The sequence below is a fragment of the Amyelois transitella genome, chromosome 2 (assembly GCF_032362555.1).
Source record: "Amyelois transitella isolate CPQ chromosome 2, ilAmyTran1.1, whole genome shotgun sequence".
Lineage (NCBI taxonomy): Eukaryota > Metazoa > Arthropoda > Insecta > Lepidoptera > Pyralidae > Amyelois > Amyelois transitella.
The window spans coordinates 5,957,597-5,981,668 of NC_083505.1; the positions used below are offsets into that span (position 1 = coordinate 5,957,597).

The following is a 24,072-nucleotide window of genomic DNA, read 5'->3' on the forward strand; positions in this document are numbered from 1 at the left end:
ACCCAAATGAATACGCCCGCTATCGGATACATGTATGTTTAGGGCATTTGATGTGAAGTCAAGAGGATAAAATACTATCCAGCGCCAAGCTTTAGATATGCCAAGGATATGATACGAGTACTTAATCGCAATTACTTTGGGTAAATTGAAGTGCCTTCCATTATACAATTCATATGTCTGCACTTATTCGACAGAAAAACAATAATGCCATGTGGTTCTCGGCTTTTTAGAATAGAACCACTTCATATCTTCTCCATATGTGTCGTAAAAGGCGGCTAAGTGAAAAACTAATAAATTTGGGATACTTCTTGTAGGCGATGAGCTAGCAACTTGTCACTATCAAATGATTTAGCCAAAACAACTGAACGTAGCCTTCCAATCTTTTCGAGATTTTGGTTTTCTACCGCAAAGGGATATAGACGTGAGTATATGTATGTATAAACCATCAAAACTTGAGTAACTATTTCGATCATTCTGTATACTTTATATTTCTGTATTCATGTTTCAAATATTTAAATCGCTATTTTTGTCATCACTATCATAAGACATCGAAGGTACCGGGCCAATCAAAATAAATTTATAATACCTAAGAAGAAAAAAGATATTTCAATAAGTTATAAGTAGTATTTAACAAACCACCGAGCACAGTGATCAGTAATGCTTATATTAACAGTCTTACTATAAATATAAGCATTAATATTTTATGATTATTTACTTGTGATTACTGAAGTGAAAATTTGATAGCTACATGGTTGCTAATTTTGCGTCAGTATTATTTAAGTACTTCAAAGATCACTGAAGCGTTGCTGTAATTATTAATTTCTTCTTGTAAAGTGGCTGGCCAGAGTAGACCTATATCGGCACTGCTCAAGTTAAGTGGTGTTTAACTATTGCAGGGTGTCGCCATCCTGCCACGACGCTTTTAAAACTTGTTCTAATGAAAGTGGCGTCATAGTTATGTGCACTAACAAATTTGTGTCAAAACTAAAAGCTATTTTGTTGTGTTGTTAATATTGGACCGTAATTAGATACGAGAAAAATCATGCGAATTGGTAAGTTCTATTATTAATATATAATATAATAATATTAACCTATCTATATTCGAGAGAAGCATTTTCATTTTGATTTGTATGTTCATGGTCTGTTTTTTTACATAATAATAGTATAGTATGTTTTCTAATTATAATATATTGAATAATTTGGCCATAATTACTTACTTAATGTAGAATACATAACTGTTCTTCTGATATAATAAAAATACCCCGTATTATATAGGTATTCAGAGGCAGTCTTTTTTTGAAGTCGGTAACTCGCGCAAATTGTCGAACGCTTATGAGATTTTTTTGTCTACCTCTTTGATCAAACGCTTCCCATCACATTTTAATCATGTGGGGTGTGCGTGTGGAACCATCGTTGTTTACTTCAATGCACTTTGGTAACCTTCTTATTATGTTTAAGAATAGAATATCTACATGAAATATATCACAGAGATACAGCTAGTCCCAAAGGAAACTTAATTTGGATAGCTCAATCATGAGTTACGGAATAGTAACTCAACGAAGTAATTATAGACATATAAAAATCAATTTAAGCTCTTGGATAAATATTATAATTTGTTAAGTATCTATATTGTTCACTTTACTTAAACATTGATACCTCTAATGACCTTTAATCAGAATCTGTTGGAGGAGACCCTTGTCCCTTTTAAGCCGCACGCTACAGCATTGTTTTAAAAATATTACGTGTTTAGCGTATTTTAGCATAATCAAGATAAGTATGTATTACTGCATCTATTGATCTACTAACGTTGTTATTATAATTGATCTTTGTGTTGCAAATTTGTCTAGACTACCGATAAGCTTTTTAACCTTATAAACATAATTCGCTTAATCAATTTAAATTCGGGTTCTTAGAAATTACATACACACATACATACACAGGCATACGCTTAAAGTACCACAATTTTTAAGCTCGGTCATTACTTCAGCCCTGTCACCATCGAAAGGTAGAGCTATGAACCTGTTTTGGTATTAATTAGTTCCCTTGGCTCACTGGAATCTGAAATCAAAAATGTATCATCACAAATAGAACATTTTATATCTAAAAAATAAAATATCTTCTATTTTATATCATGTTACTCTCCAAAAAAAAAGACGACTAAGGATAGGCTTAAAAACTTAGGATTCTCTTTTTAGGCGATGAGCTAGCAACTTATCACTATTTAATTCTCAATTCTATCATTAAGCCAAACATCTGACCGTGGCCTATCAGTCTTTTCAAGACTGTTGGCTCTGTCTACTCAGCATGGGATATAAGTGTTTATATGTGTGTGTATATGTATGTGTGAATTTATTATGTTACTGTCCAAATAACCGCAAAAAAAAACAAAAAAAAACGAATAATACCTTCAAGATTTATGGAAAAATCAAGTGTAAATACACACCTACACAAGAATCTCCATTACGTACGACTTATAATATTTGATTATTTTTTAAATACATAGGAAGTACGTCATAAGATCAAACTTTGACAAAAAATAATGCTACCATTAACATGACAAGATAAAGCATTGGTTTGGCTACAAAGCAAATTGTTGAGTAACTTGCTCTAGCATTATTAGGTTTTGAATTCGTGCCATCCATCCAGCCGTCCATCGAACATAAATCATTGCTTACATTGAGATTTTATTTGCTTTATGAACTTCAGATAACGAAACAAAAACGGTGAATAAAGGCGACAGCACAACACACAGCCACGACGGAGAGAAAACGTGAGTAAGTACGAGTAGGCGGTATAAATTTGCATTCTCTGATATATTCATTATTAAAAAATACTTATATATCATGGACGAAGACGACAGTCTATTAGTCAAAGTGGAATATAAGTGCGGAAACATTATGTCCTTAACGTAAGGTTTCAACGATTTATAAAAATGCATTTTATCGTCTTGGTTGTTGTTAACCTTTTTAATTTTTCAGAGAGTGCACGCCGACATATATAGCTGACACAAATTTTAATGACGAAAAATGTAAAAGTAAATTCTGGGATGGAAAAACTTCATCTTCCATTCGTCATTTTCTCACGCTCTTAATATTAGGTATGTTCATAAAAATAAACCAATTAGTTTAAAATTAAGTAGCTTATTATCTGTCTTAAATTCTACAAGTAAGTATTTTGCTTAAACATCAAAAGTTTATCATGAAGCCCTTGACCACCAAAAGAGGTTAATTTTAATAATTTTTAATTAATGATTGGAGTATTTGTGAATAATGTGGCTCCTTAATCAATGATCCTGGAAATGTATTATCATTAGTTCAAGAACTTGTTTGTATTTAAATGAATGGTTAAGATTTAGTACTAATAAAAGACATTCCCCAAAAATGTTACTATGCTCCAAAATTTTTAAATTTAAATCCCAGTGTTTATATGTTAAGTGAATAAGTGAAAATCAATCATAGTCGGGGATGTTCCACCATTTTAATTCCTAACCCGATCTGATTTAATTGTATTAATTAAGTACCTAGTTTTGAAACAGACGGTCTTAACTGTCTGGTGGAAATCTTTTGGGAAAGCATATGCCCAGTCTGTTCAGTTAAACTAATATTAATAGTGGTAAAGCAACATCTAAAATAATTCTTAACTTTATAGGAATTTGTACATGGGGTGTCCTCTGGGTGGGTTGGGGAAGCAGCTGGGGTTGGAATGGAGAATACTTCGTGCTGGCCCTAGTGGCAATCGTGGCTTGGGGCAGCGGGTTGTTGCTACAAGAGCTGACCTCTCTGCCACCTCTACTAGCCGCCCTTCTCACGGGCATACTAGCCAGATATCTGAATGTCCTAGATATGAGACAGTACACCGACATCGATGGGTTTTTAAGGTAAGTATTTGATCATCATACGTATCTATCAACAGGCCTAACGTACCAAAAATAACCATACATACATATAATCACGACTAGACAGAGCCGACAGTCTTGAAAATACTGAAAAACCACGTTCAGCTGTTTGTCTTAATGATAATAATCATAGATATATTTAAACGAATACGAGTATAAGAACAAAGAGTGCTGTGGTAAGAGGAAATGATAATAAATAACAAATAGTTATCTTGACATTATAATTCCGATGATTATTTATTCGGATAATCAAATTTACAAATGTATCACTGCCAATCATCCAGGCAATGTATACTTATATTGTATCTATAAAATCTACTTTAATGCATGTAGGTATGTATGTACGATTATATATTATAATTTTCTATGGAAATTAAACAAATATACCTTAATGAAGTAATAATAATAAACAGTCTTGGTTGACATACATAACTAAATGTTTTAAACAGCAAAGTACTTTCAAATCACGTACCGCAGAACCTTCACGTTTTATCGAAACTCAGTTTTTTAATTTACTATTTTCCTACATAGGCACATTGTAAAATCGTTGGTGACCACGTATGTCTACTGATTTTTAAGTTAAAAAAGATTAATATTATTTTCACCAATTGACAATGATCTAGATTTATCCAAATACATATGTATAAAAGCGGACACTGTCTGACTGATATATCAACAGATAGCCCAAACTGCTAGATTTGGCATGTTGGCGTTTGGCATTTGGCTTCTTATATGATATCAAGGAATGCACTGTGAGACAATTTCGGGATATTATATGTTCTTATTTTTATTTACCTGCTGGCGTACTTTAGTAAATATCAAGATGAAGAAAGAATGCTCTAAAAGATTTCGCAAAAAAAATGCTCACTATAAAAAAAAAATATTTCAGGAAAATATACCCAATCGTGATTCTAGGTAAGGGATCACTAGCGTGGGATGTGACTTACATGAGATCCAACTGGGCACAGGTGGTGTCGCTCGGGGTATTACCATGGGTCACTGAAGTCACAGTGTTGGCCGCCATGACTAACATCCTGCTCGGATTTCCCTGGATATGGGGTAAGTGTACAATATTTAATACACCTACATAAATTAATAAAAAAAAAAAAATTAAACACGAAAGAAGTATGCAAGAATAAGTGTCTAGATGTCCTCTCTACCAACCCTTCCGGGAAAGAGTCGTGACTTTATGTATGGTTGTATGCAAAACTTATTTAAATAAAGCAAAGTTATTTTCTTTATAAAAACATAACGTAACAGACCCTTTTTTTACTAATATGACAAAGGCATCCCATATACCACATAAGGCCACCCATAAAAGCCACTCGAAAAAATGATATTTGAAAATAATCTTATAACGAAATTAAAGTTAATATACCTACTTTCAACACTATGACATAATACAGACACCTGTTGAAGCGTGATGGATCCCTGATAATAATAACCTGACGCCACAAATTAAGTACAATACACTCGTTATTACCTAATTGGTAATGGTAATTATAATGAAAATAGATCAAACTCTTGCTAATAAATTATCAAAGTAATGATAAAATCAGAATATATTCAAGAATATAGCATAAATAAATATAAGAAACATAATTTTCTTAATGCAACTTGTAATGTTATTAGTTCAGTAATAAAAACAGATAGCTTTTTACAAATCCAGAAATATACATTTTCTTATCCCTTGCGGGGTAGTCAGAGCCAATAGTCTCGAATCAACTAATTACTATCTTATAACTAGAAAGCCACGGTTATAGGCTGAATTAATTAGTGATGCGATTAAGATTCATATAGATAAAAATATATATATATAATGTCATATCACAGCTAAAAGACCTTATAAAAATTACCATCCCCAACAGATTACTTTAAAAATATAGTAAACTGAAAGGGTAGATAAAGCAATAATCACAATAAATAGGAACATTCGCAATTTCCACAATCGGTATTTTATAGTGGTGGAGTCACTTGATATTCCTGCAGTAATAAAATGAATAGATACAAATACAATGTAGTGCGAAGCGTGCGGTACAAAGCCAATTCAATAAATTCCGCCGTATAACTCGTATTGCGAAAGATTTGAATGCATTTTCACTGCATGACGTGCTCGGAAAATCAGGATTTCCACAGGTTAGGACCGCACAGGAATGACACTGACATAGAAAATAGTTTCATTTAGTTTGGAAAAAATAATAATTTTACTTTTATGAGTGTACGCGTAATTTATGCAAACACTTTAAGAAGATTAAATAATAATAACCTTTAAAAACATAAATTAATAAAACAAAGTATTTAAATATTGTAAATTTTTTACGACAATACGTTTTTTTTTATTCCGAGATGAAAAAAATGAAAACTCGTTTTACGTGATTGCACCTGATTCATATCGAAAAACCTTTTAATTTTATTAACATTGGCTCCGTGGTGTGTGACAGAGGTTCACCACCAGGATTGTAACAATATTTTACGATTCCCAAAATAAAATCCGCAGAATGTGGGCAGCGTAGCGGAGCGCGTTGTCGGGACCCGGGAACGCTTCATTCCGCTCTATCTGTAAGCGTGTGTGTGTGTTTTTGTGTATGCCGTGAACAGTGAACACACCTGTAATTATGCGTCCAATTTCAATGGACAAAACGTTAAAGCGAAAAACTTTAGGCTTTGTTTTCAGATTTACTGTATTCATATTTAAATTTATTTACATGTACCAAATAAACGTTTTGGGTTTTTATGTCGGTAACAAAAACAAAACAAACAAATAGGTGATATTTTTATCGTGATTCCGGTAGATTTTGTGCTCAGTTTACTATTGATCGTGCATTGTTTATCTTATTGGTATAAACTACATTATGTATTGATGACCCGAATACGTCCGCTCCGTTCCCGCGGAAATTATAAAAAAATCAATCTTAGTGTACCACTAGATAACTTAGAATCTAATTCAAATTGATATGTCACCCAATCAGTTAGTACCCTCTTTTATATATTTAGGTGCATGGGTAGTTTGAAGTTATGATTCCAGAAAATTTACTTTTGGAAGGATTCCGTGGAAGGTTTTGACCTGTTTACCCCTTTTGCGCCAAGCTTTTTTATTTGAGTACTTCAAAGATGTAATTAACTGTTTACCATTTCATATCACGGCCATCGATTCTCTTATGGTTGAAGCATATACCTATAACAAAATTCAAAACAAGCTGCAACTCGTAAGTTACAACTATAAAATGCATCACTGTGGTATGTCATAGCGCAACAGGGTGATTTATCTTTGAGCGAAACGTCACTTTCTATATAGAATTGGTATGGAAAGGAACAAAAAGCAATTGAACTTTCCAATTTTGTGTAAAAATCACTGAGATTATTGTATGCAATGATTGTAGTATATTATCGAGCAGGATGCATGAAGTTAAAGAGAGATAAGCATTATCAATATAGAACTCTCGCTATAAATACCTACTGCAGTTTTATTAATTGTATATTTAACTAGACCGTAATGCTAAAACGAAATAAAAATATTTTTCTCGATTCTACAAAACACGCTAGAGAATTGTCGTTAGAAGACCACACGCAGAGAGGTCATTAGTGATTTGATTATTCGGTTTGCAGGTTTCATGCTGGGTTCTGTGTACGCTTCAGTATCGTGCCCCGTCGTGATGCCTCTAGTGATAAAACACAGCAAGCTTGCCGGCGGCAAGCGCAATTGGCCACAATTTGTGTGCACAGCCGGAGGCATCGATACCGCCCTGAGCGTTGGCGTTTTTGGGATGCTCTACAGTTTTTTATTCTACGAAACCGATGAAACGTATCGATATGTTAAGGTAACTTATGAAATTAATAAGACGAATAAGCCCCTAAAAGGCGTGATTTAAAGTTTTCGCGTGTTCCCACGCCTAGAGTTTTCGGGGTGCTCTATAATTTTTTTATTCTAGTGAACCGATGATACGTATCGGTATGTTATGAAATGAATACGACGAATAAGAAATATTTAAAATCACATCCCTTTACTAAAGGGGTAGACGGAGGCATTGACACTGCCTTGAGCGTCGGCGTTTTTGAGTTGCTCTATAGTTTTTTATTATTCGGAACCGATGATACGTATCGGTGATTCGGTATTTATGTGAGTCTCAAGTCACAAAGAAAACTCCTCTGCATACTTTTGGGTTTGTAAAGTAATAACGTCCTATACTAGGAGCCTGTTTTGGAATTATAAAATGGTTTCTTTTTCCAAACTATGAACATTAGACAATTATATCATAGACAAAGATTTCTTCTAGATTTGATTTTAAATGTCAAAATGTTCCCATGGTGACTAAAAAGTTACAATTTGGAAAGAACAACCAAACTTCGTAGGTAATTAAGTTTTCAATTATTGTCCACACTAATAATAAAGATAAAAGATTTGTATTTTTGTTTGTTTGTAACGAAGCCCTCGCAAAAGCTAGTATGAAATAAACTGACTCTGGATAAATCTAGTTTCATAAAGCCTTGTTTGACTATAAGTGATCAAGAGTTTATACCACAACAACTTTATATATTTTATTAAAATGTCCTTACATCGCTGCAATGAATTGCAGCCTAAGTAATTCATTGCAGTGGCAAGAATTCATTGGATTCAGGCCGCTTCCAACTGGTCAACGTAGTAGTCGGCAAAGAATAGGTAGCAAATATTTTTATGATTGATTTAATATAGAAAAAACATGAGATGTGTTAATTGTGTATAATGATCTAAATCTTTCAAAACATTGGAGACTAAAATTGTTAAAATAACCGTTTTAACTTCTAGAGCCTATTTCAAGAAACCATTTTTTTTGTACCAACCATCTCATAAGTAAACAGAAACTCCAGTTAGTTTTAATGTATAAATATCTACTACTTATCGAATAACTGTTTATTTTTTGCGACTCGCTTGCGCAGCGTATCGAATTACTTATTGTGAAAGTATCACGTTTCTTAAAGTCTCTTCGGATTTTGTTAACCTTGTCACCAGCTCCAATAGCCGTGATCGTCTAGTGGTTAGGACCCTACGTTGTGGCCGTAGTAACCCAGGTTCGAATCCTGGTCACGGCAGTGAAAACTATCACGGTGGAGCGTATATTTTATACTTTGAAATATATTTGTTACCTCTACACATTAAACCACTGAACCAAATTCATTCAAACTGTTCATGAAATTCTGGGTATAATTTAGTGTAGATAATGGAAAAGGACAGACGTACTTTTCAAATGGGCGAAAGCAATTTTTTTCGTATGTATTATATACACATCATTCAAAATATATTTCCAAATCGGTTTGGTGGCAGGTCGCCAGCCGGGTAACACAGTCCTTTAAAAAAGTTTGATATAATGTTATATAAACTTTTATTATATTTCTTACAGGCGAGCTTATCTTTGTTGGCGGGCATAGCCCTGGGGGTCTCTTGGGGAGCCCTCGCGGGTCTCCTGCCCGACTCCCGAGATTACTACGCAACGGAGCTACGGATCCTACTCGTGATTTTAGGAGCCCTCTCCGGGAATTTCGTCACCTCTTTTTTTGGATGGGGAGGCACCGGTTAGCCTTCATATTTTTGAGTAGTAAATTTACCTAATATGCAATATTGTTGTCATACGAATTCAAACAAAAACGTCTTTACCATAAGACGCAGGTATATTACAAATTAAACGCTAATTTGTTTGCTTTCAATTTGTATCTTGACTCTATTTTCTGTACTATACACTAACCAAGCTGGGTGTTTTAATATGCAAATCTGTGGCATAATTACATATTTAGCAACTTACATTAATTATCACGTGGTATCCGCCTAAGTAGAAAAAGACCCCATTTTTTCGACATTCTCAAAAGTCGTTTCAGAATCATATTCCAATGTCAATTCATGTTTCAAATAAATTTCTGAAAATCAGAATTCGATCATTGCGTTTCCTTGGAAATTCAATTTTTTTTTTATTACAATAATTTCCATGCTATTAAGTCACTGCACTATATGATTTACAGATACACAAATACACAAATTTACATAAATATATATACAGTGTCACATATGATCCCCATATTTCAGCGGGGGTGGCTGTATTAGCGTGCAACGCTACGGCCGCTACGTACTGGGCGCGGGAGGGGTGGCGGCTGAACTGCAATCCCGCGGCGACCGCCTACCGCGTGTTCTGGGCGGCGTGTGAGCCGGTACTTTTTGCTTACACCGGCACTTTCTTTGTGGTGAGTTCTAAATGAAATTTCCTGTAGTTAAGCTACCATGGACTGTACGCTCTAGTTTCCATACAAATGTTCTTACTTTCTTTGTGGTGGGTTTCAACTGGGACTTTAGTTAGTTAATATATTATAGAGTCACACTATATTCCCCATTTGTAGCAGGAGTGACTGCAATATCTTGCAACTCAACGACCGCTACGTTTTACTACCGATGTTTTAGACGCCGTATGAGCCGGTACTTTTTGCTTACATGCACTTTCTTTGTGGAGACTTCTAAATAGACTCCTTAAAGGTACATTTACATTTTTACAGGAAATTACATTTCAAGTCGATTAAATTTCATTAATGGTAAATAATGTGATCTTGTTAAGATTTTGCTGTAAAAACAGTATAAATTAATACTTGAACGTACAGGGAAGTCAAACTTATATCTGCGTGTTTATTTTTTTGGGCATTTACGGCGCTAAAAAAAGTTTAAACGTATTTTCCCTGAAATAGATCCTTTAGTTATGTTTCTACGGTCACGGTTCAGTAGTTAAAATATTGTACAAAAAACGTTTTCTGACTCATAAAAACTCAATAGGCAATTAATTAACCTGTAGTTTTCCTCTTAATATTTCGTACGTTTCACCGTTTCGTAAGGACGAAACGGAAAATATAGAACAATCTATTTTAGCAGTTACTAAAAAAACATAAATTGTATAAACATGTCATGGACTATAGTACTAGTATAGTATAGTACTAGTACTATAGTACTTCGGTATACTAAATCTCCCATTTTCTTGCGTTCCCAATTGCACCCTTCGCCGCTTTATATTGGGACCTGAATCCATTTTCCTACAATTGCCTCTGCACTTTATATGGTCTGTTTATTTGTTTGTAATATCTTTTAAGAACACAGAACTTAGTCGATTTTAAACTTCTGCGTTGCATTTTACTATTTTTAATTATTAAACGAGCATGTAAAGTACATATCTTTATTTTCTTTATTATTATATAATTATTATTCTGCCGTAGAGACGGAGCAGTAGCCCGCTGGCTTTCAATCGCTCGTTGACCACCGATCATTGATCATTGTAACATAATTTGAAATGTCATAGATAAAATAAAGGTACTACCTACTTTACGCGTTTAATAAGCGCGTTTAATACCTGTATTATTAGAAACATTACACAGTCTTCATCGCCATACTCAGTTTAAGGTCAAAGCATGCTTATCATATCTTTGGGAAGCAAATATCTCATACATTGGTTTCGTATTGAATAAGTTTGCAGATGAATCCTTAAAAAGCGTATGCGGCTCTTTGGCATTTTGTCTGTTGTCTTCACGGATAATAAATAAATTAAATATATACAATTTTCAGATTGATAGTTCTATAACGGAGGCGTCGTTAGTACCAGGGTTCGCGATCCTTGCTGTCTGTCTGTCAGTGCGGTTGTCAGTAGTATGTCTGGCTTGTTGGAGACTCTCGCTCAAGGAGAAACTATTCGTGTGTTGCACTTGGACGCCGAAGTCTATTGTAGAGGTACTAAGTAAATGTATTACTATTTAAATTCTTGTTATTAGTTTATTCATGCATTGACTGTACGAACCAAAAAGAGAGATAAAATGATTACGTTTAGGTGAAAGTTTAGAGTAACCCCCCAAAATCCCTAAGCAACATAATTTTTTTTTATGTTTTCCTACTGTAACTAACCAGAGTGATGTCGTTAGCTGCATTTGAAAAAAAAAACAAATGAAATGATGCACGTAAATTATTCAAACATTTATAAAATGTTATCATTGAATTGGATATACTGGGAATGTGCATAAAAATAAGTACTTATATTGATGAAAATCACGAATCGTTCGGAAGCTTTTGTACCGCAATTTATACGCCAATAACTGCAGTACAATTAGCAATATTTTATTGTTATTACAGTTTGCGGATGAGGCTAACCGCCTTCCATAAACAGCTTAAATTAACGAACCTTTATTGAGAGTCACTTTCTATGGCATACGTATTAACCACTTTTTATTAAGGACTGTTAAAAGCATTTTTCATGTCAATAATGGTTTCCTATAAGTTTTTTTAGTTCCTTGTTTGATTTTTTTATGAAATTATATCATTTTTGTGGTGATAGGTTACTCTTTGTGACTTTTACTTTTTAACATAGGACTATTTTTGTCTTATTTTCAGGCGGTACTCTGCCCCATAGTATTGAACACCATAATATCTATGCAAATGCAAGATGAGACAATAACTAAATACGCTGAAGACATAATAAAACTTATAATTCAAGCTATCCTGGTCACGACGCCAGTGGGATACTTGTTAACTAGTCATGTGGGACCAATATTGTTAAGAAGTGCTGCTAAGGATATCGAATTTTCTGGTAACTAACAAACTGTATCACTTCATAGTCTGTTTCTTATCTCTTCAAACTAGCAACAATACTACCTTTTTTTATTTTAGTTCTGAAGGTACATTATCTTTTTACAAAATTTCATTAAGTACTAGTTCTGTTAAAAACTAGTCTATTTGCAGCAAAAAAAAAGTATAAATACTTTATCTTTTTATCATATTGGTATAATTGTTTCACATTCAAACTGTCTCATGGTCACGCCAGACGGCGAGGCAACCGGGTTAATGTGCCTTCTGAAATATAGAAACATCATCTTTTAATAAGAAATTACTTAGTGTTTACTTACTCATTTTTTAATTTTCAGATACCTAATTGATCAAAAAGTATACTCTCAACTTATGGATCTCAGGGCAGACACAAATGAAGATTTACCTTTACACTTCATTAATTTGATAAATACAATATAGAAATTAGCAAATAAGCAGCCATAAAAATATATATGACGAATTATTAAGTGTAAATAAGTACAAAATATTTAATAATATATCTTTCCCGTAAAACCACAATAAAGTTTGTTAAATATTATATGTATTTTTAATCGCTTTCTGCATGTATATACACCACTAAATTTATTCAGTTTTTTTTATTTTAATCGATGGCATCCCGCATAAAACACAAAGAGTAAAGAAGCAAGTATATTTCAGGCTAGTGAGAAAAAAAATATGAAATCAAAAATAGTATTTTTATTGTACTCCGCAATTTAAAGATAACATTAATTGATAGGTTAATGGTACTTTATTATTGTAACTTCACTAATTTCTTGAATTACAAATACTTAGCATAATTGCCATGGTACCTAAGCCGAACTGTACTGATAAAGAATACTCATAAACATTACTTGCAATGCAATAAACTCCGTAAAAAACAGATATCAGAAGTCAGTTCTTCTTAATAAATTATTATTAATAATAAAAAGATGTGAGAAAGATAAGTTGCACTTCAAGTTGAACATGTTCTGTAATTAATGACATTTCTTAGTATTCTTACGATCTTTGTTGAATTAGTACCTAGGTATTAACAATTTTTCAACACAAATACAGAAAAGCCACTTAAGTCTAACTTTTAGGCTATTTATCTCAAGGAATCAAACTTTTTGCAATCCTCCTTTTTCATCAGGTGCCAAAGCCATAAAACTTGTACTGAGTCGCCATCTAGCAACTTAGTATTATAGGTTGTATCAACATGTAAAAGCAACTCAGATTGCAACATAAAAACGCCAGCGCCCTCTGTTTAAATTTTCTTGAACTGTTTATATATTGTGAAAGCCTTCAAGTGACAGTTTGTTGTTTTGGTAATACATACAGATTTGATATTCTAAAAGACAATTGAAAGATGGCTTATCACATGATTTCATAACAAATTCTAAAAAGAGGTAGTCCTTTGTATGTTTTGCTTTATAAGTGTGCAAAGGTTAAATTTTGACGAATTTTCACGAGCCGGCTAACCTGGACATTGATTCTTTGATCTATAATTTCGACGAATGGTATTTAGAAGATGTTACTATCATGCAAGCCTTCGAAATCCTTTTTTATTTTAGGTAAGGGTTCAAGGAGGGAAAGTAAAGAATTAGGGTACTTATTACCATTTTTAAATCCTTCATTTCAATGTTCCTAAATACATACCTTACATACATAAAATCATTTCTTGTTTACCGGAGAAGGCAGAGACTAGGTGCATCCTTGCCACAATCTTTTCTTAAGTGTTCTTTTCTCCTCATTCACAATCATAATTCTCTTCTTACAAGCTCTCGTTCTCAACAATCATTATTTTTTATCACAAAAATTATCGATTGCTACTTATAAAAGTAACAATTTATGATCAATGGATTATTATTGTTATTGCTAGAGGTAATTCAACGTTTGTAAAAACATATTATATGTCAAATAATCAGGATAAGATGTCATAATTTTTCTTCGAATATTGTATATCGCTTGATACCAGAAGACAGAGTTCTAATCATTTCTGATGAACGAAACGCACGTCATAGATAAAGTACCAACTTGCATACTCGTCAGAAATATCAACCCGAACATTGTGATTAATTGTAATATAATAATATTAAAAATAATGATCTTTAATATTTCCCATTCTGATACATAATGACCACAGAACACGTGGTCCACTGGAGATTTGACTGCTCTTTGCTCTATCCTTCCGTGCCGCATATTATTTCCTCAGACCCTCAGAAAAAAGTTTTGAAAAAGTTTCTTGCCAATTTCGTACAAAGAATTTGGGAAATAGAGATCATTTGCATGCACGGTTTAAGGTGTAAGGTACGGGCATAAGGACATCAAAAATTTGACACAATTTATGTGAAGCAATTTGGATAGAATATTGTAGGACAGATAACATACTGGCAAAATTTATGACGTGTGTAAAAGAACAACGAACATATTAGCTTAAAATAAAATTTGAACATACATTTATTTATTAGAATTAGTTTTATTGTTATATTTTTATTCCTAATACCTTTTATCTTCTGATTTATTATACTTAACAACCATATTAATTAATTGAGGAGCAGTCGCTTAACAGTTTATCTGTATCATAATTTTAGAAGGTCCGTATTTTTAAAGACCCGCATAAAACAAAGCAGAATGTGAATGCACGCAATGCAATAATTGTTGCAGTTACTACTGGTACATCTGAAAACTATTTACGTAAAATGTTATTACTACGGTAAGTATGTGAGATCATTTACTTGTACCAATGTATTTGTTTACCCATAATAAATTAGGACATATGAATAGTGATCAAATAGCCTGAAATAGTTGCGAAATTTTTCAACTCGATACTTATATCTCATATCACGGTAATATAAATTCAAACTTGAAAAATAAGAACATAGGAAGACGGGAGATAGAAGAGAAGAAGGGAAAAAACTACTGGCAGCAGTCCTCGTCCACCACTCCGGGAAAGAGGCGTGATTTAATATGTAAGTATATATAGAATTATTTGTACATGTATTGTTAAACTACTAAAATGAATACATTCGAAGAGAAGTACGTACTAAATGATTCTAATTTGCTGATAAGCCATCCATTCAAACGATTCACAATTTAAATCTAATCCCATATTTAATACTTATCTCATCTACATATATTGTTTTTCAATGTTGACATCTCATATCAGCATATTTATTATTACATTAAGAATAATAAAAACTCGTGACATAAATTATCTTTCACATTAGTCTGATGATTGTAAGATGAACAATTATTTTAGAAGAGATGAGATCCCTTCAATTAGTTAACCGCGTAAAGTATCTACGGCAGGAGCGCGGGGCTGGCACACCAGTGGTGCACTGCGCCCGCGCCGGCAGTGCGGCAGGATTCCGCTACCCGCTCGTACACAATCATAACGTCACACCGCACTCGTCTTAGAGGTGATAAGTGTTAGTGAAAACCCTGAATAAGGAAACCGCCACAAAGCTTCACGCGCCCACTAGCCAGTTCAAGGCTCCTACGTGATCTTGCCAAGGCGTGAACATAAAGGGCCTCCGTCCTCACGTAAACAGACCTGCTGATTTGTATAATATTTTTTATCTGAACTCTTTCACCTTCGAGGTGTATCTAATCGAACTGTCAAGTGGTGATATTGTTTAGAGCAGTGTGATATCACAATAGAATTGAATGAATAGTGTTAACTGAAGATGAAATCTCGAGACCGTCGTGCGAAATCTAAACAAGAGAAAAAAGGCGGGAAACAAGAAGTTAGAAGTGGGAAAAGCGGTGGGGTAACCCAGGGGACGCCTGGAGCAGCCCGAGTGCGCGCCAAGAGAACGGGAGCGGAGGCTGTGAAGCTGCACATAGAGACGTCCGGCAGCACCGGCAGGTCGTCGAGGTCTGCCACTGCGGTATGTTGACACAACCTTTAGTACCTAAAACAATATCGACATTCAAAATATAGATCAACAAAGTGCTGTCTGGTTCCCGGCACCAATATAAAAAAGAATAGGAACACTCCAACACTTTCATTTTTCTTGGAATTCTTATTTTAGGCAATGGGCTAGCAAACAGCTAAACGTGTCCTAGCCGTATCTTACGTGTGTATGTTGGCTCTGTCTACCCCGCAAGGGATGTTTGTAAAGATGTTTTTCTTTGCCGATACGGCAACAAGCTCATTGCGTTGGGACATATAGTAATTAAAGTATGAGTGATATGTTTATGATCGACTAGTGACCAACTATTGAGTAAGTCTACAGTCATCTCTGTTTTGGGAGTTATTGCGAAACTACATTCAAGAGTATTCATAAATTTAAAAAATTCAGATATTATTATATCAACGAGTATTCTGAATATTTTTTAATAAGTAGATACATAAAGAATAAAATTTGAATAAAGAAAAAATATTTAATCATCCTGTAAAAAATGAAGATATTGAATATTTAACTAACTTATAATACTATGACAGAATCATCGCTCCCCCTACAACTTAATAAGATCAAAAATATAAAGCCTACAAGCATCAATATAGTCAGACAGATATGAGAACGTCACATTTTATACTTAAATAAATAAAATATATACAGTAGCTACCAAAAACCAAAGCATGTGATCCGTTTATCACATCCACAAGATCGTGACACTCAGAGATTATCGACTCTTACCTTATCGTGTTCAGAATACTTTGTCATTCTTTCAGTTTATTGCGCATACTGTTTTACTCACCTACATTCAAAACATCTATTGCTTGTTTATCGAGGCGAAACCTGGTATCATAATTCCTAATGCCAGCCTTACAGCCGACGTCAAGATCACTATATGACGACCATACTTATCATACCTTCGGAAGCACGGAAATTTTTAATCAGACAATCAGTTATTAAAAGGGAATATTCCAAACAAGAAACTATTGTATGACAGTTTTCCAGAATTATCCAGAAGTATGCTGTATAAGAAATTATGGTTTTAAAAATACATGACTGGCCACGAACTTATAAACTACAATAAAAAAAAACTTATACTCAACGGTTAAACTACTCAAAATATTTCAACATTCTTTGTTCGTGATCTGAAATTCTGGTCAACTATTCTTATTATTTTGTCACGGTTTTTTCACGTTTTTCCTTCACTACTCTACATTTTTAATAAGCAAAATATTAACTTTCTTAAACAAATCGAAAATATTTTGCCCGTTGACGTGGGCGAAGGCACCCCATGATATCCACATAAAAAGAACTCCCTACCTAATGTTACGAGCCCTAAATTTACAAATTACGTAGACCACGTCAATACGTATACGTAAAAACCAATATCGTCCTCAGAATACGACCAATTATTACTTTCAATGGCCACCTATTATTTAACAAAGTTACAAAAACGTTTTGTGATGCGTTCTCGCATATAGGTACTAAATAAACTAAATACATTTTATGAATCGACCATATTAGACAATAATGGTACAGATTGATTGATTGCCGTGCGGTTCCCGGCACCAATAAAAAAAAAGAACAGGACCACTCTATCTCGTTCTCATGGATGTCATTAAAGACAACTAAGGGATAAGCTTATAAACTTGGGATTCTTATTTTACTCGAAGGGCTAGCAACCTGTTACTGTTTGAATCTCAATTCTATCATTAAGTCAAACAGCTGAACGTGGCCAGTCTTCCAAGACTGTTGGCTTTGTCTACCCCGCAAAGGATAACGATGTGATTATATGTATTTATGTAAGTATATGTATTGATTGATACTATTACTTTACTACATCTTGCTCTTAGCTCAGTATTATTAAAATGAAATCACGATATAAGTATGTAATGTCGCGACCCCAGGTCCAAAAGCACTATGGCGGAGAGTGCAATCACCTAAGAAAACGCAAAGATATGAGAGAGATCTATTTTTCGTATTATTGTAATACATCTAAATTATTCATATTTCTGTAATTTCAATTGTAAATATAACAGAAAATAATTGTTTGAAATTATAATGTTTTAATTATAATAAGAACATAATTTAAAAGGTAATAAAATGCCACGGAAAATATCATCAAGGAAAATGCGAACAAGGTGACAAGTAATAAAGCTACCGACGTGTATTATCTCAAAAAAAGGAAACGTAATACAGATAATTACAAAAATTGTTTTTTTTAATAAAGTCTATAAATAATACATTGTTTTGTTATGAAATGTATTCTATTGTTTAAATTAAAATATTATACACACATTTACACTAGCGAAAACTAAACTAAAAATCATATTTATCTATAAGAAAATTCTAAATGTGTGCGTTGCAATAAGGAGCGCGCGTCATTTTTTTACAGTTGCTGACCCGAAAGACATCATAGTTAGGTATATTCCACTTAGGTAAATTTATTTAGTAAGGGTAACCGACCAAAAGGTTATTAAATGTCAAGAGGATTACTAAAGCAGATTGACTAAGCAAATATACAAAGGGAGAGTGAATGGAGCTGTTGGAGTGGGAAGGCTTAGACGAAAGTACCTTGGTCAAATCGGAGACGTTCTAGCAAAAGGTCAGGGCAAGAGTACCCGAAACCAATGCATGAAGAAAGTTATGAATGTGGATTGAAAAATGAAAATTTTTATTGTTAAATTTTTTTATTGTTTTTAATTTTGAATGTCTATTATCATTAAACATTTTATATATCATTCAAATTTAAAAATACCCCGACACCAATTTTTATTGTAATACATCACTTCTTTGCACCGTGGGTTAAGCTTAGAATACTCTCAATAAAATCATCAATATTTTCTATCAATTCGGTTCACTCGAGTATATTCGCCGACATTCGATCTTCCTTCACCAGTTTCAACTCCCACACCTTTTACACGGCTCAACCGATTTTGATCAAACATATCTAAGAACACTCGCACGCAAATTACCTTTAATCCAAAAAAACTAAATTGAAATCGCTTTATCCATTTGTAAGCTTTGATGCCACAGACAGACACGTCAAACTTATAACATCCCTCTCTTTCCATCGGGGGTTAAACGCGATGTTCTACATCTTGATGTCTGTCGTTAACAATAAATAGTGTAACAATCATATACTGATGTCAAAAATTATTAGAAAACTCTTTTCGTCCAATTATTTACTAATGAAGTTTTGATTTTATTGTTAACTTTGAACACAAACGAGAGGAAGTAAGTTTTTATTAACAATACACACAATGCATGACCTTCAATTAGGTCCCTCGTGTATGTCCAAATAATTCAAATTAATGTGTCATACTTCTAGTTTATTACACAAAAATACTATAAAGTTTAAAATAACTGTTTATGCGCGAACTCGCCTATGAAGATTTCCATTCTGCCATTCTACTTGTATCTCACACACTCACGAATGCAAAAACTATTTTTAACGTGCAATAATATATATTATATTTATAATAATAGCGATATCAAAATGTAAATAAATGAATTATAAGGTAATTTCAATTATTAAGGCATTACTTACATTATTCGGAATGAAACAATGTTGTTCGTGCTTAATAAATAAAAACTATCTAAGAATTACAACATTTTCTTCTAACGAACGGAAAATTTGCCTCTTTGAAACTCGAACAACTTTTGATGGTTTAATATCAATTAAAACTTATTGGGCTAATAATTACCTATATCACAGATAACGATAAATCACGATCATCCAAAGACTCAATGTTATTATCCTTCTAATTAATACTTAGTAACAGCCATGGATACCAATAATATAGTTCCACTATGTAAATGCCGGTATTTACCATAAGTTGCAATACGTACCTACTTTACTCTGTCTGAGCCGGTCCGTTTGTCGCCAATATTGTTTTCACGTGACTCCTATAAAACTGTAAAAGGCCACGGAATGTTACAAAAATTATTGATCCGCATCCATTTAAATACGTGCAATCTCAACGGGTCTGTCATTTCTTTTCAATTTCCATTTTAATGTATCACGTGCTTAGCCAGAATTCATTAACTCCATTGTGATAATAAAAGAAACAAAGAGATACACTTATAAGTACTAAGCGGTTGGTTGTGTAACATCATTCTGTTTGTGCCAATCGGTATCGTGAAGTGTGTGGAGGGTTTAACGGTTTTGTGTAAAAACCAAGGTCATATAGTGTTAAACATTGTCAAATTCCCTTAGACGGAGTGGTCACGTAAAGAGTTTGCGTGCTTTGGACGCCGGCTGCGCGGCAGTCTGACGTCGACCGCAGCAGCTCTTAATACTCATCTCTTCTTTATCCCTTATCTTAAGTAGTGTCCACTTAGTCTTACCTCGTGACTCGAGGGCCGGACTCAGTACTAACAAAAGATACGCGATATCTGGAAACTCGTCAATACAGATCAATCGTTTATTGTGAATGTTTATAACTTCATATCGGCTATGTAATTTACGATCTCTGTTTTATTTTATTTATAAAAACTTAAATTTTTATTACAACATTTTGTGACGACAGTGTTAAGTGAAGCTGACAGGTGTACGAAGGTGGGTAAAAAGTTGCGTTAATTTACAGTGGTAGGAATTTAATCGTTGTTTTAGGAATTAATCATAACGATGATTAAAGGAATATTAATTTACATTTAATTTAATTCTCTGTTTACAAAAGATATGGGCAACTAGCTTGTGCATCAACTTTAAAACCTCTGAAAAGATTTCGCTGAAGTTAAGCATTCAAAAAGAAATCAGCAAGGAATTTTGGTGGCAATATATTTCGCGTCATCTCTGTCCAACAACTTCCTTACTGACTCAAGCTTACGAATAGCGAACCTTATATGTATGTTGTTAATTAAATTACCTTGCGACAATAATTTCAGTGTTCCGCTTTAATTATAAATTCAAACATTAAAATATGTGTCAGTTTATGTTCCATAAAACACAAGTCACTCACTCATGTTGAACTGTACCGAATGATCTATTTCAGAACAGTAAAACTACTTTAATCGTAGAAATCTGAATAATATGAGACAACAGAAATACCATATTGTTTTTGGAACTGTAGAAATGATTTGTCATGGTCTTTCATCGAACGAAGTGCAGCGAAGGTACAAACTGTTAAATGAATTTTAATATTAAGATGCAATATTAAAGCCTTAGGGATTCACTATCACAATTGTCAACATGGCTTTCGTTCATTACGAGTATTTAGTCATTAGTCACTTCTATAGTCTTCCATAATTACGAATTCTATGACTGCACAATGTACGACACGTAAGTACAAGACATTGTTGTAGATTAATGACTTAAGTAGGTCCTCTTTAATCAATTACACAATATACGAGTACATATAAACATACGAAAGAACCATGCCTGTTTCTCAGAGGGAAGGCAGAGACTTATTTTTTTAATAGTCTAACAGTCATTTGTTAAGTAATTAGTGAGAATAGTGAATATATTTAGATGAATATCAAAGTGTGAATAAATGTGCAAATAGAAAAACCAATATTGTAAAACCAAAAGATATGACAATTATTAAGTGATATGAAGTGTCCTATAGTAATGAATAAAAATGTTGAATCTGAATTTTGAATTTTAAGTGCATTTTGTGTCTTCGTACTTAACAAATAAAAAGTATTTAAATTTTAAGTGAATAGCTTAAAGAACAATTAAATAATAAACAAATTAAAATAAATGTGAACATAATTCAAATAATACAATCGATTTTAAATACAAGTAGTATTACTATGCACGACGTGTTACAATAACAACGTTAATTTTTGAAGTTTAGGACTGTTTTTTTTTATATAACCATTAAATAATAATACAATTTTATCTATGGAGTAATCTATACATATCATAAAAAATTAAAAATATTTTGTCTGTACATTTAGTATTTTTGACTGAAATGGATAGAGGGACACTGAGAATGAATAATAGAAAGCAAACATATTTTATTTTTAATTTCTTGTCTGTCTGTCTGTATGTATGATCAGGATTATCTCCGAAAGTACTGAACCGATTTACTTGAATCTTTCACCAGTTGCTTTGTTTTAACTCAGACAAACATTTATCGTTTGTTTCATCAAAATTGGTTCACTAAAAAAAAAGTTATCGACATTTGAATGAACTCAAGGCATGAGTTTGCCTACAAATAAGTTACGAAATTTAAAATTCAAAGTCATTTATCATTATACGACAGCATTATACCTATAACATATAAATATAAGTGAAAGGCGACTAAGGGATAGGCTTACAAACTTGGGATTCTTTTTTAGGCGATGGGCGAGTAACCTATTACTATTTGATTGAGATTCAAATTCATTCTATCATTAAGCCAAATAGCTGAACGTGGCAATTCAGTCTTTTCATGCCTGTTGGCTCTGTCTTCCCCGCAAGGGATATAGACGTGACCATATGTATGTAGTCATCTTTAATTTCGACACCAGCGCAACGGCTTCGCTGGTCTAGTGGTTAGCGCGTGAGACTGTGAAGTTGGCGGTCCAAGTTCGAGCCCCAACAAAAACAAGATATTTTTTTATTAAAAATATTTTTTTTTGTGTTGTTTGAGTATTTTATTAAAAAAAACTGAAAATCACAATACTACATACAATAAAACGGTAAAAATATTTTGTCTATACATTTAATATTTTGACTGAAACGGATAGAGATTTTTTTTTACATTTTTTGTCTGTCTGTCTGTATCTGGCTGTATGATATAGATTCAACTAAATTTACGCAGACGAAGTCGCGGGCAACAGCTAGTGTTATAATAACGATGAAACAAAAACATATATATTATAATTTTTGTAAACATACATACAAATAATCACGTCTATTATAATGCTCGCAAGGCAGACAGAGCCTTTAATTTTCAGCCTTGACAAGTCAGAAAATTACATACTTAACTGTAAAATATGAAATTATATTTAAATGGATAGGTACTAACAAAAAGATAAGGCCAATTTAAGATTTTACTCATTGATATGGCTCCTTTAATTTTTATTTATCCACAACTCAAAGAGAACTTGATCATTAATGAATAAGGGTATTTCAATTCATAGGGATAAGTCAAGAATTACTATTTTAATGATAGACACATTTAATGCCATTAATGAAATTCATTTTTTATCATACCTTATCATTTTAAAATTTTACATTAAATTACCATGTTTACAAACATACATGGATAATATAAACTTGACTTTGTATCAAAACCCCTATGTGTAATACTACGTTTTTCTTAAACGCTATATTCAACTTGCCTACTAACGGCAAAGTCCATACAACATTTGAAAAACATTTCCTTTGGAACATTTTTTGGAAATCTACTGCACTCAATTATATAATTAGCAGACATGTAAACCGAATTGTTAATTCGGCTCGCATGGCAGTGCAACAGATAAGTCACGGTCCGACAAATGAAAAACAAAGTTATTTTGAGATATTTTCTTGTTTTATTGAAATAGGTATGTAGGTACATTCTCAGAGAAAAAAGATTGCACGTCATTACCAATTTAACCCTTCTCGATTAGATTGTTTCGGATTAATTTTATCATTATTATAATATAATAAATTCTCCTTGAGATATCTGACGTAACATCAGACATAGAATCGTCGCGGACTTAATATCGTGATGAGCTGTGAATATTAAGTGGAAGTACGCAGGAAAATGTGCTCTTGATACCGGCTA

At 33.2% G+C, this 24,072-nt stretch overlaps 2 protein-coding genes and 1 non-coding gene across 9 annotated transcripts in view; all 3 read left to right on the forward strand.

Annotated features, from left to right (window-relative positions):
- The first annotated feature begins 737 nt into the window (after nucleotides 1–737).
- On the forward strand, nucleotides 738–13,023 carry LOC106143029 (sodium/hydrogen exchanger 9B2). Of its 6 annotated transcripts, none has more exons than XM_060945888.1 (11): nucleotides 738–871; nucleotides 2,707–2,774; nucleotides 2,979–3,097; nucleotides 3,649–3,877; nucleotides 4,864–4,954; nucleotides 7,502–7,713; nucleotides 9,271–9,442; nucleotides 9,948–10,102; nucleotides 11,460–11,621; nucleotides 12,276–12,471; nucleotides 12,806–13,023. In XM_060945888.1, the coding sequence occupies exons 4-11, from the start codon at nucleotides 3,659–3,661 to the stop codon at nucleotides 12,811–12,813; spliced, it is 1,215 nt and encodes a 404-aa protein (XP_060801871.1). In that variant the 5' UTR covers nucleotides 738–871; nucleotides 2,707–2,774; nucleotides 2,979–3,097; nucleotides 3,649–3,658; the 3' UTR covers nucleotides 12,814–13,023. The 6 variants fall into 6 exon arrangements, with proteins under 6 accessions (XP_060801871.1, XP_060801873.1, XP_060801868.1 ...); XM_060945890.1 differs by having other exon boundaries at nucleotides 2,707–2,770; XM_060945885.1 differs by having other exon boundaries at nucleotides 773–1,052.
- On the forward strand, nucleotides 8,891–8,962 carry Trnah-gug (transfer RNA histidin (anticodon GUG)). Its single transcript has one exon. It is a non-coding gene; the product is annotated as a tRNA-His (tRNA).
- A 2,795-nt stretch (nucleotides 13,024–15,818) lies between the features above and the next one.
- LOC106143138 (sodium/hydrogen exchanger 9B2) overlaps nucleotides 15,819–24,072 on the forward strand; it is a 39,182-nt gene continuing 30,928 nt past the window's right edge. Inside the window, exon 1 of one of the 2 annotated variants that reach the window (XM_013345145.2) lies at nucleotides 15,819–16,357. In XM_013345145.2, coding sequence (XP_013200599.1) covers nucleotides 16,154–16,357 — 204 coding nt within the window. In that variant the 5' untranslated portion in view covers nucleotides 15,819–16,153. Of the gene's footprint in view, nucleotides 16,358–20,507; nucleotides 20,931–24,072 lie in introns of those variants that run through there. The other variant, XM_013345147.2, reaches the window with a different exon arrangement.